Source organism: Acipenser ruthenus, chromosome 26 (assembly GCF_902713425.1).
Source record: "Acipenser ruthenus chromosome 26, fAciRut3.2 maternal haplotype, whole genome shotgun sequence".
Lineage (NCBI taxonomy): Eukaryota > Metazoa > Chordata > Actinopteri > Acipenseriformes > Acipenseridae > Acipenser > Acipenser ruthenus.
In genome coordinates, this window is record NC_081214.1 from 16,155,752 (window position 1) to 16,169,143 (window position 13,392).

Here is a 13,392-nt window from a genome sequence, read left to right on the forward strand (position 1 = left end):
GTCACCGCCAACACAAAACCACTAGAGCACCGGCGCTCAGTTCCTTCTCAGTCAGCTAGACCCTGCGACCATTTGTTCAGAAGCTTTTCTTTACAAATCAACCTCTCCGTTTTCAGAGGTAAGTGCAAATTTGAATTTCACATTGTAGATTTGTTGTGCTGGCCTCGCCTGTATTGTGTGTGAAATTGTGGATTAACAATTGGGTGTTTCAATTTGTCAGATTACAAAGTTAAAATATGTTCTCATTTTAATACAACAAATAATCTGAGAACAAAACAAATGGTTATTAAAATAATATGCATTATTAATAATAACCAGTGCCGTACTGCATAGAGCAATTGGGCACAGACAAGTGACAGACAATACTTGAGAATAAATAACAAATGTTATTTAAATATCTGGCAAAATCACAAGTAGTGCAACTTTTAACCAGCCTTTGAAAACTCCCTAGTGAATTCCAAACATGCCAGTACTGTAAATGATACACTTTATTGTAGTTTTAAGAATGTCAGTAACAGACCCCACCACGGCTGTGAGAGCTAGCAATGTAACTAAAAAGCCATCTCACAAGTAGAACGGTCCCCTGAAATGTTCTCTTTTTTCTAGGAAAGCAGTACAACTGGGGGTGGGGGAGTATGTTGCCTGATAACCTTGCTTGGGCTACTTGCTCTCTAAATATCTCGGTATCCCTGAATAGAGAATTGTTTCTTCTTTAGAAATATGCTTAATATTTGTATGAGTGGTCTGTCCCACAAGTGCCTCAAATATGCTCCTCTTTCTACCAATGCGGATTGACTGGGTAGTTATTCCTCTTACCCTCAAAAATAGTTTTTTTTGCCAGTGACTCCATGTAATAGTATACCAGTCTTGGCAGTAGTCATTTAGGAAACTCATTGGGTAAAACATATGTCTTTCAGCATTTGTCGTAAATTAATTTTATTTAGAATTCCACTGTACGGAGAAGTTGCTCATTAAAATTCTTAACACATTTTTAAAGAGGAGACCATTATTTATGCGGGGACACCAAAAAATGTAGCAAGCAAGCAGTTGAGATGAAGTTATCAGGCAACAAATGCAAATTTGCAGACCCAGAGAAACCTTTACAAGGGTAAATAATCATTTTTAAAAAATACAATAAAAAATACAGCACCTCTTACTGTCCCACTTTATCTCGCTCTCTTATGGCACTATTCAATCAACCCTCAGAACACTGCATTCGGCAAAAGTCAGGATTTGAGAAAACATTTCAAAAGCCCTTACATTAAAGTGAAAATACATTTTCTTCATTTCTTACTGTCCCTTACATTTTGATGATAGTTGCAAGCCAGTTGTTCTTATTCAATTCAATTGATTCCTATGATAATACGCTATAAAAAGGTTGAATCAATACTGCGGCTGGGTCTGTACGATCAAAGGTGAATCACAAATGCTTGAACAAAGGGTGCTCCAGCCTCTCACTGGCCAGATCACTTAATTAGAAACAGGCTGAGCAAAACAAAGCTACAAAGCAGTCCTATTAAATATGAAATATATACGATCAAGTGGGGAAAACCAGAAAACAGCTACCAGGCCTTACTGAGGAAAGTTGTGTGGGGAGACCAGAGCATGCTGTTGATGTTATCTGGGTAGAGGGGGGTGGAACCAAACCTGCTGACAGACAACATGAGGTGGATAACCATGCCTCAGCCTCAGTTCTAGCTGCCTGTCACAGTAATATGTACAACAGGCCAAATCAGCCAGTATCTTAATAGAAGAGCCAGTGGCATCTAATGATCTGCCAAGTTTCCTTTTGTTTTGCTGGCATGCAATACACTGCTGTGTACGAGAAGGGTCTGCTGCTTACTAATATAAAGACTTAGGCTGACCTAGCCTAAGTATGTCTATAGCATTGAAGAGCTGCTTGTGAACTCAGTCACAGAGTTAGCAAAAAACTAAGGATTTCACATTCAGAGCTACTTGGTCTTTAATTAATTCTGTAAAACACAAAAGAAAAAGCTTTTGGATGTTAGTCAAGTTGTTTTATTTTCTGTAACACTGTAATCACCCTTCTAAAAGTTCCCCATAGTAAAAGCATAGCAAAGTGTAATAAAAGCACAGTGAAAGCACTGCATCATAAGCACTGCAAAGCACAGAGAGCTATGGTAAAGTATATTAAAAAAATAAAAAAGGAAAATCATGGTAAATGCATAGCATAACCATGGGAAAAGCACAGGAGAACTGCAAAATAACTGTGCAGATTTACTGTGTTAAACCTTTATAAGGGCACATAGCTGAGTGTGTAATTATCCCAGTAGTCTAGCTAATCAAGATGTAAATGTTTTACTTACTTCTCGTAGAATTCTGATATTGAGGTCTGGTTTCTAGCAGCCTGCATTTGATTATCTAGATCAAATTGGATTACCAGGGTTCGGATTAGCGACAGTCTACTGTATGAAGTTACTATGTACCCACCAAATATGCCTTTGTTAAGAGTGATATTTAAGTAGTGCAATGTTGCAACATAACCTCAGCATTAAATGTGAACTATGATGCTGCTTTCCTTAAAAACATATCTGTGTAATAAAGCATAGTGAAAGCATTATTAAACATAGGTAAGCATTGTAAAGCCCAGAGAGGTATGGTAAAGCACATTAAAAAGCATGTTACAATACAATAGTGTGCATGGTATTGCAAATTTACTGTGGTAAACTTGTATCCCCTTAAAAAGTAAAAAAACAAACAAAAAAAAAACACAGTTGTGAACTCATTTTTGTCGCTTTATGTAGTGTCAGCATGGCATTACTGCATGCAGTTAACATTGTTGTAGTTATTTTGGTACCATACAGCAATTAAGATTTGAGACCAAGGTTAGAGTTATTCATTCATTTGGCAATACAAAAAAAATAATGTAAATTAACCACTAATATAGTACAAAAGTTAAGTGTAGCTTTAGCGAACTCCATCTTAAAAACTGTGTTCAAGACGTAAGCCAATTTGCACACTGTCCACTCAAACACTTTCAAAAGCAATGCCTGCCGTGTCTAAACAATCTATTCTCTGCAACGTCTTCTCAAAAACTAGCCGTCCTTCCTTCCTGTCTGCCACGTGACTATGTTCCTGTAACCCCCCCTTAGGGTGCAGAAACGTGCTTTCAATTAGAGTTTACTCAAAATGGTTCATGGCTGAGGTTGAAAGGCTTAATTCTTTGAAAAGAAAGCACTCTCTGGTTTTCGATTCTGCCCAGGGAAAACTCTTAATGATTAAGTGTCTATATACTCTAACAGCCAGTGCTGGTAAACAAGAGAAAGGGGAGCTCATACAGTTATTAACAGTCTTCCTTAGCTCTGAGCTGCTCAGGCAGAGGAAATACGACTCTTGAAGATGCTTGCCAACCTTGGTTGTTGACAATGAAAAGCTGTCAAACCTAGATATGGCACAACTTCCTTAGTTCTCACAGTCAGACAGACAAACAGATAATGGTAGCTAGTTAAGAATGTGACTTACTGTGTTGTTTGACAGATATAGAAGAAGGATATCTGGAGCAGGAGCGACAGAGAGAAACAGAAATACTGTACAGACACAGATACCAACTAAAACTACCTACGTGAACAAACTGAACTGCCAACAAGGTGTGCATTTTAAATCACTAGAAATATTTCACCTGTAAAAAGTATGACATTCCATAGAGGTGTTATTCGACGATTTTTAAAAAAATAGTTGTACCTTTTTACCCAATCAGTATTGAATTACACAGTGATGTTAATGGATTATGAATTATGCAAATATGGCAAACATTTAATTTGCAAGGGTGTCTATGATGTGAAGTGCATCTACATATATATTTGAATTGCATATATATTTTAAGTCCATATATCTCATTTTTAAAAGTACAAATATAAAGTTCTATGTTGGGTGTAGGGTGTATAAGACTTACAGCCCCCTCTTCTCACAGGGCTTCATTACAAGAGATATATAATAATGCCTCAAATGAAACCCAACTGAACTGTGAGAGATGGTTCCTCAAAAGTCTCCAAAATAAGCACACATGTTCAGAATCTTTCTGAGAAAGGGAGCCAAGTCAGCAAACAATTAACCAGGGACCTGAACATGAAGAGTCACAGTACACTGTTTTCAATAGACTTTGCAAATGTTGTAATAAAAGCTGTAAACAACAAAGAGGTTTAATTAAAGTAAATGTCAAAAATGTATTGTTTCTTAATACGAGTTGCACGGATACAAATGCAAAGAAAATATGTCACAAAAGGGATTCTTTTAAACAGGATTTTATCATTTTAAAATACTCAAATTCCATGACTAACATCTGAGAAAGACTTCTAGTCAAAACATGTATAATTTCATTTTAGTTTATTTTAGTATTTATAAATTCGCCACTATTGAGCAGTTATGGAAGATAAATCCGATTTTTTATTTTCACTTTAAAAGTAAGTTAATTTATCTCAGTTAAGTGATTCTGTTTAAATATACACAAAATAACAACATTTAAAAAAAAATTTAAAAATGTTTTTTTAAATACATTAATTTACATATTTATTTTTAAGAAGTAACAGCGTCCTTTTAATACCTGGCAGATGTCTCTTGAAAGTGAGTGGCTGAGCAGTAGACTGAAGCTGTGTCTTCTAACCAGCTCCTCAGATGAAGATCAGAGGGCTCCAGGAGATCGACAGGTGAGAATGCAACGTTCATTACCTGGAGAATTGTGCTGCATTAATACAGGATCACCACAAGGGGGAGACAGGGTTCCAGGCCTATTTTCACAATCAATATACAGTAAATATTGCTGGTTTGCCATTTGCATTTCTAGTCATTGTACACTAGTCATTGTCTTTTTTTTTTCTTCCCCTAACACATTTATACTTATTCTTATTTATATTAGGGCACTAATATAAAATAAGATGCCTTTAAAACAACTTTTTTCTTCATTCTCAATTCTTAGCAACTGTGATCTTTCTAAGCCTTTTAGTCTGTGAAAGATATGTATTTATTATCCCCCTCTGGGAGAGGATATAAGGACTGAAGAACATTATTAATTAGCAAGCTACTGAGAATATCAGATTCTGTAGATATTTGGGGGTGTACAGATGTCCCTCTGTAACCCACACTTACTTTTTCATAAATCTGGAGAACCGCTTATCCAATCATCATGAAACTTGGTCTGGAAAACCATAAAATAATGAAATCCTAATTGCTCTGCTGTATTTTGTCCAATACACACAGTAGTAATATATTTCAAGTTCAAACAATCGTTCCAAAAGTCCTGCATCCTGGAAAAAGGTCACAATAGAATAACAGTGTTATTCGTGTACTCTGCTAAACTTAAGAAAACTTAATTAAAACAAGATCAGACTTGTCCAGGCATCACTCCTGCCAGAAAATGAATCTGTAGCAGGAATTTCCTCAAAACAGTAAAAGTAAATATGAAATGGATATTGTCTGTATCACAGGGCTTAGAAAAGTCATACAGACAAGCAAACTGACTGTTACCATCTTTACAAAAAACTTGAAATAAATGGTTTCAAATGTATCTAGAACAATTCTAATTAGATTGGTGGTATACAGTATTTATACACACATGTTTACCTACGTCAGCTGAATGTCTCTGCTCAGTGTTTACGTCTGGAGGAAGTGACCTGACCCTGCACTTTCAGAACCACCCCACAGTCACGCAAAGGACTGGACTGCTCTGGCAAGCAAGCACATTCAGATAAGAGCAGGGCAGTCAATTACACTAGCCACTGCAATATCCCAGCATTCACAGACACTTCATTACATGATAGTGTACCTGCAAGATATGGCCCTGAAACGGAGGCTGGATTTGATTCACCCTGATGCCTGGGGACTAATTTTTATTAAACAAATACAACAATTAGAGCTGAAAAACAGACAGACCCCTTTATTGCAGCCTGTATACTGGGTTATAGAATATTAATGTGGTTGTGCAAACACCATTCACCACAGAGCGGAGAACCTGGCCAGTGAACTCTAGGCCACAGCATGCTAGGACCCTCCTAAAGGTTTACCACAGTAAAGGTAGTGGTTGCCATGCTTTTCCCCTGGGTATACTAAACATTTACCATGGTGGAGGAATACAGTACTTTGCTGGTCTTTACAATGCTTACCTATGCTTTATTACACTTTGCTAGGCTGTCACTATGGGGAACTTTACTAAGGAGACTATTGGTATGGGTCACAGAGGGCCCTGCAGCTGACACTTATAAGCTATATTGTTTAAGCGATTATCGTAGGCTGCATTTGTCAAGAGAATGCAGCATTTACACATCTTTCCGATCACTTTCCCCCCACAACACTAATGTATCCTACTGAGTTTATAAGCACCTTGGAATAATAATATTAGTAGTAGTAGTAGTAGTAGTAGTAGTAGTAGTAGTTGTAGTAGTAAATGTAGAGTATATAGTATATTAGTATAGTATTGATTAGGTACATCACACTCGTGAATAATAAGATTTAAGATGCTGCCTGTAATGCTGCAATCGTTCATTTGTCTGTCAAAATAAATGGCACCTAATCAATCCTAACAGTGCTTAAGGAGTTGGCAAGGGTACAATATTGCAGTTTCTGTCACTTTTTGTTTCATTGTTTACATTGTGAGAAGAACACTTTCATGTTTTAGATGCGTTGAGGCTTATTAAAGGGCTGTGCAACAGGCCTTTGTCCTGTATGATCTTTAGTCTGAGGACAGGCCTTCCACTAAGTTCTGTGCAAGCAGCTTAAAGACCCCCTGGGGCCACATTCTTTAAACACAGACCTTTTTCCAAAAAGCAAATGCAAATTTGAAACAATGATCTTGCAGCGGATATCCAGGGGGAACTAGAATGTGTTGTTTCCTGCAACTCACAGTGTCACTTTCAATTGGAAAAAATAATTTAATTCAAAGTTTACATAAAAAAGTTTAAGTTTAAAACCCACAGCCCTAAATATCAAAGTGAATGCTGCAACAGAGTCCAAAAAATCTGACCACAATGTCTCTGTGTATCTTCCAAGCTACTGGAAGGAATGACCTTGTACAAAAAACAAAACAAAAACACAGGCTTGTTCCAAAGACCTTTGTAAAGATTTAGTAACTTTTTTTTTACCTTTTGAAAAAATAATTGGCATATTACTTAGGCTTCTAGTTCAGTAAAATACCAGAGTTTTTTCTCTTTCAACAAAGTAGTAATTAATCAAAGATTGGACTTTAAAAATATACTCCAACGTCAAACAGAAAAATAGAAAGTTTGTGCTAATAGCAGGTGACTATTTAGTTCCAGGGCTGTAATTGTATTTCCTTTTCCCTTTTCAGAATTCAGGAGCTGTGTATCTTACCACACAGCCAGGTGTGACTCCCACCTACAACAGAACATCTGTTCTCAACGCACTCAATGCATATACCCAAGGATTGAGCCAGGCCCTAGGCATGGCTTCTGAGGAGCAGGGAGTGGAGACTGATAACATTCCCCAGCAGTCCGCAGAACCTGGGCACAGTTTGATTTCCAGCTATGCAGACTACATGACGAGTGATATTATGAGTGTCATTAAAAGGCAATTGGAACCAACTGCGAGCAGGAATGCTGCATTCGACTTGAGCCAACCCCTACCTGACTGCCAGTCTGCATCCATTGGTGGAACAGGTGTCATGCACAAAGAAGGTGATTTGCATGTGTCTCCAATGGAATTAGATGCAGGCACTACTCCCAGCACTGATGATAATGGCTTCCTGGGTTTGGCTACTAAACTTTCCTCTATTATTATTCAGGAAGCACATGAAGAGATTAATAAGGGGCTAACTGTGAGCCAAGGCTCTTCCTCCCAGTGCACCATTAGCACCTTATCAGAAGGGAGGAAGATTAGCGGCATTCAATCTGTTGCAGAGGAATTTGCATCAAAACTGATACAGGAACTGGACTCTATATGCATGGAGGAATTAAGAGACACAATAATGACATTGACCTCGAGGGGTCTTTTGGAAATGGATGGAAGTACAATGAATCATGAATCATTTACCAGTGGGAGGTTCTCTGAAGAAGCTGGATATATAAACTCAGTCAGATCACCAGACACACCAATGCCTTGCTGCACCAAGAACTGTTGCGGGAGAGATCAGCATTATCAGTTTCCCAGCCCAGTGGTCTGCGATCCCTCTTTAAGTGAGGTGGAAAATCAGTACAGGTTTTTCAATTCATTTTTAAGAGAGTACGGGACAGGGGGCTCCATCACAACAAGACAACACCAAGAGCCATCCTGTTTTTCAGCTCCAGCAAAATCTGTATTCTCCAGCAAGAGTTCGCTGGACTATCCTGATGCTCCTCCGCCCACCCCCCTCGTGCCAGAGAAAGGTAAGAGCCGGAGCAGCTTCTCCAGGAAACTGAAAGGTGGCCTCGCCAAGGAGTTCCTCCCATCTCCCCCTCCGCCAACCCCCAAGGAAGACTCTACTAGTTCTCCTAGGAAAGAGCAAGACACTGGGGATAAGGCAGAGTTCATGGCCAAACTCATGAGATCACTGTCTCTGGAGTATTCAGAAAGAGAAAGGGAAGCAGAGCAAAGTATTGGCCAGGCCAAGGAGGATGGAAGGTCTCGGAGGCATTCAAGTGAGAATCAAGGATTTCAACAGATTTCAGTCTATGCTAACCAGTTAGCTTTATCTATAATGGGCTGGAGCGCAAATGAAAAACTTTTAAAAGACCCGAATGTGGAGACTGGGGACAGCTGTGTGGACAGCACTTCAACAAAAGGTAATCTAGAAAACATCCAGGAGCAGTCTCAGATGCAGAGTGTGGCTCCCATAAGAATGACTCACAGCCCACTCAGCCCTGTGTCTGTCTACGCAGAGAGGATAAGTCAAGAAATAAGAGGGGAGGTTTTGGCAATTCAAAGAGAAATGTTGCTGGAAACCAAAGTCCCCCGAAAAGTCAAGGCAGCAGCAACAACAACTAATGGGATCCAGCCACATTGTGAAGCGAATCTCAGCCACATGGCAGAAAGGCTTGCTGAAGAACTCATTCAGGCCTCGTTTCAGATGCTTGTGATGCCCACAAAGGCTGGTCGGTGTCGGGTATCAGGACAGGCAGAGGCAGGGGAACAGCTGTCCAGAACTGTCCCTCATCCAGACCGACATGTGATGTTCAGCCAACAGTCGGTTGTTGTTGACGGGGGAGATAAAGAAATGCCAGACTCATCAGTGGAGAATGTATCAACTAACCCACCTGCATCAGGCAAATGCTGTGTGCCATACACTTGGGAGACCAATATTAACTTTGGTGCTTTCCAAAATGCAGACCTGACCCAATTTGCAGGGTTATTGATTAAAGATGTCCTGCAGGAAGCTGTCAAACAACTCAAGGAAACCCCTTTTGACAATGTAAAAGATCAGTGCCCATTCAGACCAACCATGGTAGAGGAAATAACAGAGAAGCTGAGTAGGAAGATCTTGGCCTGTACCATTCCTTCAGTGGTGGAACAAGAACACCACCAACTCCATAGGAACCTCTATGAAAGAGAGGGCACATCTGCAGTTACCATTTCTCAGCACACTGGAAGGACAGTCAATGGAGGTTGTACACAGTCACAACAGCCAGAAGTGATTGACTTCGAAATGATGAATTGGCATGGGTCATATGCCGAGGATTTAGCTAAAGCTGTGCTGAAAGCTTCATTGGATGAAGCTGGCAAATACTGTAGTGATTTTTTTAATAGCCCTATTTTAAAGCCTGCCACTGGCACAAAAAAACCCACAACCTTCAGGTTCACACATGTGAACTCAGGAGAAGAAAGTGGATTCCCAAATGGAAGGGCCTTAAAGGCAAACCAGCACACTGACCCTGAAGGAGCCTTCTCTGCATCCGGGAAGCCAGGCCTCAGGCCAGTGGTGGCACAGCTGGATGCTCACTGTGACATTACCACACAGCAGCTGCAGGGAGTGCTCCAATGGGCAGTAGCCTCTCAGTTAAACATACCTGTGTTCCAGTGTAGGACCCCAGCAGAGGATCTAAGAACACAGGTACGTAGTCACATGCTGTACATACTCTTAGTAGCAACATTATCACGGGCAACCTTATCGTTGTGGTGTGCAGATTTCCTTCAGGTACAACACTGTTAGTCTGAGAATGTTTCATGCATACCACACATAAGAGTAATACAATACCGTAGATACTTAGTACAGTATGCTCAGCAGATACATAGTATAAATGGCTCTTTAACCTAAGCAGAAGGGCCCTTTTAGTAAACAAACTCTTTTTTAGACATACAAGTTTAACTGTGCACATAAATATTATTATTAATATTTATGTGCACAGTTAAGAGTCAAGGGTCAGAGTCCAGAGCCCTAACCACTACTCCACACTGCTGCTGTTTAGTTAATCTATTATTATTTTGTTTCCTGTCAGTTTTCTGGCCTGGCGAGGAGGGCGGTGGAGGGGGGCTGGACGGTGGGGGATCTGGTGACGGCTCTGCTTCGCTACTGTGACCTGACAGAGCAGGCCGCAGCCAGGGGGCACAGTACACAGAGCTCTCTCCTGGACTGGCTGTGACTGCATGGATCTCCTTCACAGACACTTCCCTTAGCAACAGTTCTCCACCCTGAACCAGTCCCAGTTTTCTTTCAATCCGTTCCTATAAAAGTGATTTTAAAGGATGTCATCTGTCAGGAGGTGTTTTGTGCCACTGTGAAAATGCAGCATTGGAGGTTTAATGATGATCTCAAAGTTTAATCCAAAATGTCACAAGCATGATTTTTACATGTACTAATAAACGCACCCAATAAAGTTACCAAATCTGAAATAAGCAGCTCAGACGTTTAATTTAGAGCACTGTGAGCGGTCTGAAGATTCCTATTGGTTTTAGATACAGTGCCAGTTCAGTTCATGGCAAGCCCTCTCAAAACACTTCACAATCAAATAAAATAAAAAGACCTATCAAACATGACCAAACAATAAAATAATACAAGTAAAATGAAAAAAAAAAAAAACAACAAATGTAATCACACTCCAAAGGCTTGAGAGAACAAATAGGCCTAACACTTTGCCAGGGAATCAGCATTTCTGATGGTCCTTGTCAAAGTAAATAGCTTTGTCAGTCTAGCCCATATTAAGCACTGCAATGATATTTAGCCTCAAGGCATCTTATCATCATAAGAAAGTTTTAAATTTTTTTTATAAAGGAATCTATTTACTAACGATTTAAAATCTCATAGGCGGTCTGTGAATCTTAATGTACTGGGAATACATTTTCAGACAGAATTCCCTTCAACAAAAATCCTGGATTAGGGTTGAGAAGAACAACCTTATATAATTTGGAGCTGCAACTTGGAATAGCTAATTTTATAAACTGAAGAACTAATACTGACCTAGGTTTCCATGGAAAAAGAACAATGACTAAATGTAAACTTGTGTGTTTTTAAAAAACTTGAGTGTTTTTCAATTTTTTCTTTAATTAATTGTTTTGTTTTTCTTACATCTTTGTTTATTGATTGATGGCATGTCTATTTAATTTTGTTGTACCATTTCTCTTTCTCTCCTTTCATGGTTGTTCTTGTATTTCTTGCAGTGCAGGAAATTGTGTTTTAAAGATTATTGCAGGGAAATTGACCTTGTATTGCGTCTGCTAAATAAACAAATAATAAACAAATAATAATAATTACGTGCATTCCTAACATACTTGTGTGTTGTCAGACAATCCTAATAAACAGTACATACAAAAGTGACTGGATGTATGGCCTAGAAAGGTTTTGTACTGGCTGCAGCTGTAACATCTTAGAGCCTGGTCTTGTGAAATCTCAGAAGCTATGCGTTCTAGAATGTACTTGTGAACCTGGGTTACGAAGGGTACTACAGCCCTGGATGAAACCTGCATCGCAATTCAATTAGATGCAATTCATGTGTCGTGGTTCAGTTCAAACACATCCTGGTTTCATTACTTGAGTTCCATTTCCAACCACGATGCCACTTCCTTCAACCTGAGTAGGCAACTGTACCTGCGCTGGACTGAACCGATACTGAGCTCACAATATTGAAGGTAGAAGGAACTGTAATCGTAAATATCCAAAGCTTATACATACATGAAATCATCATATTATATCTATTCAACACATCCTTTTGCAAAACATATGTTTAACTATACAACAAAGAGACTTTGTTTTCAAAGGGATGAAAGCTCTTTAAAATGTTTTTTTTGTGCCTGTTACACACCTATTGCTGTTGAACCAGTTTATTTAAAGGTTATAAACCTCCATGTTATGCTGTCCCATTCCATCCTAAAATAGCTTCTGCATACAGCTGTTGCATCATTATTCTGCAAAGACCATTACAACAGCACCAAAACCAAACGTTCTGTAAACTTGTGTAGGCCTCTGTTATTTATTATTTGTATAGCTTTGGATTTTATGCTCCAGAAAGGGGCTGATAGACACACAAAACTTCATGCAGACACATTAACTCTGACCTGAAGAACCTGTCTGCTTTTCAGCATGGGTCAGAAAGCCTATGGTGGAGTCGACTACAGCTGTGGACAAAGGTTTTGCATCACCAAGAATTTTAGGATTGAGGCATAAAAAAAATTATAACATAATTTAGATATTTAATTTAACATAATATTATTCAGCAGGTTTCATTCAAAGCTAAATGAGTTAATTCCATAGGGTGAAGCAAAACTTTTGACCACAGCTGTACATGCTTATCATGCTATTGTTGCTTTTCATCCTATAGTTTAGTTAATTCTTTATCCCAAAAGATCTTGAAGTAAATCCTTTGGCAATGCATTCTTTTTGCATGCTGTTGTACGCTGGGGCAGATGTTATTGTTTCAGCTGATCTCCCTGACAAGTAGAAGTCCTGCCTCCTCCCTCTGGGTCAGCTGCGTTGTGGAGGTGGGATGTCTGTGTTACTTCCAAGTCTCAAACACAGCATGTCTGTTGAACAACAGCATTCGGTATGCATACATCTGCCATGCCTTGGTTTCAATTTTTTCACTCGGGGCTAATCAAGCCCACTCACATTAATATAAGAGCTCCACTGTTCAGATCTCAGTGAAAAATGTCGCTGTTCCAGAGTGAAATATTAAGTTGTCTCAATTTGTAGCAATGTGTTACATATGCTCGAACCATATGGTGCACCAAGCTGGTGTCTAACTGAACCTTTTATAGTAATCAAGGAAAGTTACTAGTATGGATTATCACGCTATTTTGTAATACTAAAAGACCATAGAGCTAATCTGTCTCACAGGAAGGTATTGGGAAGCTACAGTTGCTAAATTTAGAAATACTAAAAGAAACTTAACAAATGCAATGACTAACGTTTCAGCTAGATGTCTTTTCCAATGTCTTTAATGCTAAAGTGAATTTGGATTAACATACAGCAGTTACATTACTGGATGGTGAGGGGGTGAGAGATGTATGTGAATCTAAATT

At 39.2% G+C, this 13,392-nt stretch overlaps 1 protein-coding gene across 1 annotated transcript; it reads left to right on the forward strand.

Annotated features, from left to right (window-relative positions):
- Positions 1–10,520, forward strand: LOC117430163 (uncharacterized). The gene is made up of 5 exons (XM_059001731.1): positions 1–118; positions 3,499–3,608; positions 4,569–4,664; positions 7,298–9,991; positions 10,377–10,520. The coding sequence occupies exons 3-5, from the start codon at positions 4,569–4,571 to the stop codon at positions 10,518–10,520; spliced, it is 2,934 nt and encodes a 977-aa protein (XP_058857714.1). The 5' UTR covers positions 1–118; positions 3,499–3,608.
- The last annotated feature ends 2,872 nt before the right edge of the window (positions 10,521–13,392 follow it).